This window comes from Lactuca sativa, chromosome 1 (assembly GCF_002870075.4).
Source record: "Lactuca sativa cultivar Salinas chromosome 1, Lsat_Salinas_v11, whole genome shotgun sequence".
Lineage (NCBI taxonomy): Eukaryota > Viridiplantae > Streptophyta > Magnoliopsida > Asterales > Asteraceae > Lactuca > Lactuca sativa.
In genome coordinates, this window is record NC_056623.2 from 87,983,911 (window position 1) to 87,989,249 (window position 5,339).

Sequence of the window (5,339 nt, forward strand, 5' to 3'; positions counted from 1 at the left end):
AAGGTTTTCCAAAAACAGCTCATTTTTAAAAGAAAACTCTTGATTTTGCCTTTGGATCACTCAAAGAGGAAATACGTTGTTCTTTTCCTTGTGACGCACCGGGCCTTTGGCCAGTATTGAAAGAATTAACTCATACAATATTTACATTTAACTCATGAAAATTTGTATTATTTACATACAAAAATCAATGTAAAAGTTCCTTCGGTGGTGATATATAGTTTCCTTTTAATCCTTGGAAATGACCAATTATCTAATCTATATAAAGTCTAACTCCACCTTACAACATCTGTAATATGAGTTATGCGTTTTTTCTTATCTTTTTTCATTGTTTATTCATACAAAATAACTCTTGAAACAAAAAGCTAGGCTTTCAAATCAAAGCTTTCTTAAGTTGTTCGTTAAATAACAAGTTTTTTTATGAACTTTTCAATAATTACGATGGGTTGCATATTTTTTTTCAACCAATAGTAATGAAACAACATATACAAACATCCTATAAAAAGACAGTTGTGAAAACACAAAAAAAAACATACTTTTGTCATGAATCTCACTATGTATTCATGATCCCATGTCGATTTTTTTCTAATTCAAAGAAAAAAACACATACTTAAGTACTTAACAACAAACATTTAACAAGCAACAACACCACATTTTAACACATACTTAACAACAAACAAACATTTCTCAACTTGACATACTTTTTTTTTTTAACTATACATTTTCTTCTCTACCCACCACATTTTAGACAATACAAGTTCTTAAGTCTCTCTCTCTCTTCTCTCTTCTCTCTTTCATGAAACAAAAACAAAAACAAGTTATTTGAATTCAAGACAATTTAATTATTCTTCCTTCCATTCTACTACATGAAGGAATCAAGATAGCCATACTTATGCCTTTTGTTGAACTGCAACAAGCTTGCATAAGTCCTATCCCATACTCCAATATAAAGTGTCTCATCATCAGGACTCAAAGAAACCCCAGAAATCTCCCCAAAAAAGTCAATCTCTTGCCTTTTTTCATAGTTTAATTCCGTGTTATAAACATGAACAAAATCCGCCGGCTCAGCCACCACCAAAAACTGCCCGTCTGATGAAAACCTCACTGACCGAACTGCCCCCATGTTTCCCTTCAGAACCGAAACTGGAGTTGACAGGTTTCGTAGGTCCCACACCCTGCATGTTTTGTCTTGGTTTCCTGTTGCAAATATTGTTCCGTTCGGGTGCCATGCGGACGCAAATGAGTAGTCCAGGTGGCCTTCCACCGTGGCAACCGTCTGCCACATCAGATATGTTTACTAATTTTCATCCAAAAACTTTATTAAAAATTAAAAAAAAGTTCTTGCCTTTCCGTTCATTGAGTCTACTAGTAATCCATCAAGATGATCTCCAACTACTGTTATCAGTTTCCGATCTGGACTCAAAGATGTATGCTGCAACAACAAAATAGTTGTCATTTGTTATCATGGGAATGGAATTGCTGATTCCGTTTGGTTGGATGGAATGGAATGAGTCATGTTTGGTTGGAATGGAAATTAACAAAATAGAAGGGATCACATATTCACATTCCATCGGGGAAAACAAACACAAACGGGTATTTTTTTTTTACATTCCTATGGAATATGCGATTCCATTCCGTTCCTTTCTTGATTCCGTTGTACAAAAACTAGCAAAGAAGCTTACATTGACTGGCCAAGGAAAGCGGAAGTGATTCACAAGCTGAAATCCCTCCATGTCATATTCTCTCACACCACAATCATTATTTGAAGCCATAAAATGCATTCCACCACTACAAATATTATCAAAATATTAACAAAAATATATTTTTATAAAAAAACAAATAGGTAAAAACACAATTATTACCTCAAGGTGTCGTATATCTCAATAGCATTTGTTATAGCATTGTCTTCATAAGTTGTCCTTGTACAAAAACTCACTCCCTGTTTATCCAATCTCTGCATCATCAAGATTCCATTTTAGGACTAAAACAAAAATACTTTTTTTTTTTTATTTGAGTTAAATCTTTTACTAAAATCATATTTCTTTTTTTTTTTTTTTTATAACAAATTACCTTACAAGCAAGCTCTCCTTGAAACCCTCCTGCCACCAAGAAATCATTATTCACTGCAAGTGTACTAATTTGAGTTTGTGTAAAACCTTCCAACAAACTTCCTGCATGTTTCTGTATCCCAAAAAAACAAATATCAGATTTTCAAATCTCAAAAAGATTTAAAATTTATCAATGAAATTAAAATTCTAGAATTTAGGTCAGAAATGATACAAGACACAATGTGAGAATGTCATTTCTGTCTTTTTGCAACTTCAAGAACATTATGATGAATGAAAATAAAAGTAAGTATTAGTACCTCAGTAGGTGCCACGTGTCCAGAAAAGTTTAGAATCTCAGTCAAGTTTTGTGATAATGATGACCAATGCATGATTGAATAGTTAGACATGAGATACACATCATGCTTTGAGGTAGCCCATACCAGGTTCCTTAGCTGTATAACAAAGAAAAGTTTAGAATCTTTGAGGGCTTTTTGGTAATATCAATCTAATATACCTGAAAATGAAGGATTGTAGGTTTCACTGATCTTGTATTATGAAAGAACTCATAGTAGTTTCCACCTTTGGACTTCTGTTTACATTTCTGTATACAACAACAACAAGAACAAGAAAGTTTTCAGAATATGATGTGTGGAAAAAGAATGAAAGTAGATATTTGTATTTGTAGTACCTTATCAACAGCATCACCAGATAAGGGAATGTTTTCATAGTTTCTGTATTGTTCAAGTCTTGTACGCCTGTAACTTTCCCTTGTTATATTCAATCTTTCCCATGGAATGCCCTGGATATCTTTCCCTGATCTTGCTTGAGCAGAGGACGTATCCGTCACCTTTGTAAGCTACTCAAAATTAGAACTTAAAAAGATATGAAATCAAGGGTATTACATAATACATAATATACATTTGATGTTAGATTCTGGACTAAAAAAAGACTAAAAGGGATGAAATTGTATTGTTAGACTAACCATTTCGTAATCTTCAAGATTTTGATCTCCACCATTGTTTTCCTCTCCATCCACATCATCTGCAAAGTCTGACATGTCACCTTCTTCTGCCATGTAGTCAATTTGGTCAACTTCGTTGTGAGGAGGCATCCTAGAAATCACTAGGTATGATGTTCTTTTGTTTTACAACAATCTGCAAATGGAAGATAGACAATTAGCCAAAAGAAGATGCAATTAACTTCCTCACGCAATTTGGAAGCATAATTTGGTAATTTGCAACAAAATCAAACATATACGATAAACAGTTTGCAAGTAAAAGGCACACACGAACAAAGAATGAAACAAAAGAGAGCATCTTTACATTGCGGCATAAAAACAAACAGGTAGTGTGCATGTTAACTTAATGGTTGCAATTTCTTCCCAAAAGAGGGAAAAAAAGAAGACGAATTAACGGATCACAGTGCGAAATAGTTACATAATTTAATTTAATGTATGCTCAAGAAACCCTACGTACTGAACAAAAGAAACAAAAAAAAAAAAAAAAAAAAAAAAAAAAAAAAAAAGACCTAATTCATCAACTAACCGAACAAAAATAGAAAACCCTACTCGTAAATTACTGAAATTTACGATCTGAAACAATCCCAGAAAGCGAAACCAAGAGGGGCGAGTAAAATTGAAACGGAAGAACTCCAAGAAATGTGTATGTTACTTTCTAAAGGCGGAATTGTAACAGGAGAGAAGGGTTTCGTACGAACGCACCTGATGAGAAAGATCCTTTAATTTCTTCCTTGGTTTCTGCAACAGATGCACAGGGATCAATCAGCTCAATCTCTCCTCCAGTTGTGTGTAAAAGAAAAGAAAAAGGAAAAGGAAAAGGAAAACCCCCTTCTCTTCAAGTCTATCTCCTCCTCATTAATCCTCCCATCTACTTCTAAAAATCGGATTACATGAATCATTTGTATTTTTCTGAATACATTATACAATTACAATATAAACTGTTTCTTTACAATTGGAATTGTATAATTTATTTAAATTTGTTTTAGTAATCTATAACGTCATTTTTGTATTCTTGTGATGGTAAGTAATTATATTATATTAGATCTAATATATTTATTAGATTATCAAGTCAAACAATAATTTTATAAGTTATTCGAATGATTTATTTGGTTTGCTTTCAACTTTACAGTTTTACTAATTGATAAAGTTCCCAAAAACTGATAATTTGTATACTTGCGATGTTTTCTAGAAACATTTGAAAAGTTCATGTGTGATGAAAAAAAGACGAATTATGTTAAACTTGTGCTAAGAATGTGTATCTAAATGTAACTCTTCCTTAACATAAAATGTTTCTTCATGACAAGATACTTCTTTGGGAAAACCCTATAAGCCATTATTACATGTGTTTTAAATCGTTCATCATATGCTATTTCCTATTAGATGCCATGTAAATGAAATGTAGTTCCGATCCACTTTGAAGTATTACCATCTATGTCCTCTTTCACAAACAATATGTTTCGTGTTAAAGAGCCACACATCCCATGTTTAAATAGACATCGATGTATACCCAATCCCCTTAACCATAGCGGCCAGTGGTTTCAAGTTTCTTGGTACGAGGAATCATATAAGGGTCGGGGATCGAGTTTGACTGTTTGAGGCAAATGACCGATGCTTTGACTTAATTATTTCTCTCAATGATGGAACTTTTAACAAATTTCATGGAGATTGTAACACCTGTAGATTCGGGCTAGTCAATTTAGAGACAATAAACGTTAAAAATGACTTTTTGATATAAAATTATATAGAATAAATAATCTTAACCGAAGTATAGTCTATGTCACAAAGATCCTTTATATATAAACAATGTTGAAATCCGACTTATAACGAAAAAGTTATGACCCGTCGAAGTTTTGCGACAAAATCGGCACGGCTCTACGTAGCGTAAAAAGTAAATTTTTGACAAAATACTTTTTAGCCTTAGCGATCTACACAGAAGTCGTACTATACGTTAAACCGATAGCACCCATATAGAGAATGTTCAAATCTGACTTTATTTAAGGGAGTTATGAATTTTCATAGATTTTGTATAGAAGTATACAGGCCGGAAATCGAATTTTAGATCGATCGATTCTTAGCCGAATCAACCTAAACGAGAATCGAAGATCTAGTTAATAGGAGCTCAACGATATAAAGACAGTCGAAAACGAACGTCGGATGACAAAGTTATGAATTTTTAACGGACTTTAACTATCTAAGTCTGTTAAAATATAAATTTAAAAATAAAGTCAAAATTAGAGACGAAGTCTAAACGAAAGTTGTAGATCCCATCGATACCT

General features: G+C 33.0%; 1 protein-coding gene across 2 annotated transcripts; it reads right to left on the bottom strand.

Moving 5' to 3' along the window:
- Positions 1-628: 628 nt before the first annotated feature.
- LOC111896916 (uncharacterized WD repeat-containing protein C2A9.03) lies at positions 629-3,952 on the bottom strand. Of its 2 annotated transcripts, none has more exons than XM_023892891.3 (10): positions 3,766-3,952; positions 3,028-3,199; positions 2,734-2,892; positions 2,560-2,646; positions 2,363-2,497; positions 2,068-2,178; positions 1,860-1,951; positions 1,680-1,785; positions 1,343-1,429; positions 629-1,273 (listed from the first exon to the last, which is right to left on the bottom strand). In XM_023892891.3, the coding sequence occupies exons 2-10, from the start codon at positions 3,154-3,156 to the stop codon at positions 860-862; spliced, it is 1,320 nt and encodes a 439-aa protein (XP_023748659.1). In that variant the 5' UTR covers positions 3,157-3,199; positions 3,766-3,952; the 3' UTR covers positions 629-859. The 2 variants fall into 2 exon arrangements, with proteins under 2 accessions (XP_023748659.1, XP_023748658.1); XM_023892890.3 differs by having other exon boundaries at positions 2,734-2,901.
- Between the last annotated feature and the right edge of the window lie 1,387 nt (positions 3,953-5,339).

Bases quoted from the DNA above. Each gene is read 5' to 3' on its own strand.
- LOC111896916 (XM_023892890.3), bottom strand. From the start codon at position 3,156: ATGCCTCCTCACAACGAAGTTGACCAAATTGACTACATGGCAGAAGAA. The intron at 2,902-3,027 runs GTTAGTCTAACA...AATTTTGAGTAG, and splicing joins ATCTTGAAGATTACGAAATG to CTTACAAAGGTGACGGATAC. The intron at 1,274-1,342 runs GCAAGAACTTTT...CTGATGTGGCAG, and splicing joins TAGACTCAATGAACGGAAAG to ACGGTTGCCACGGTGGAAGG.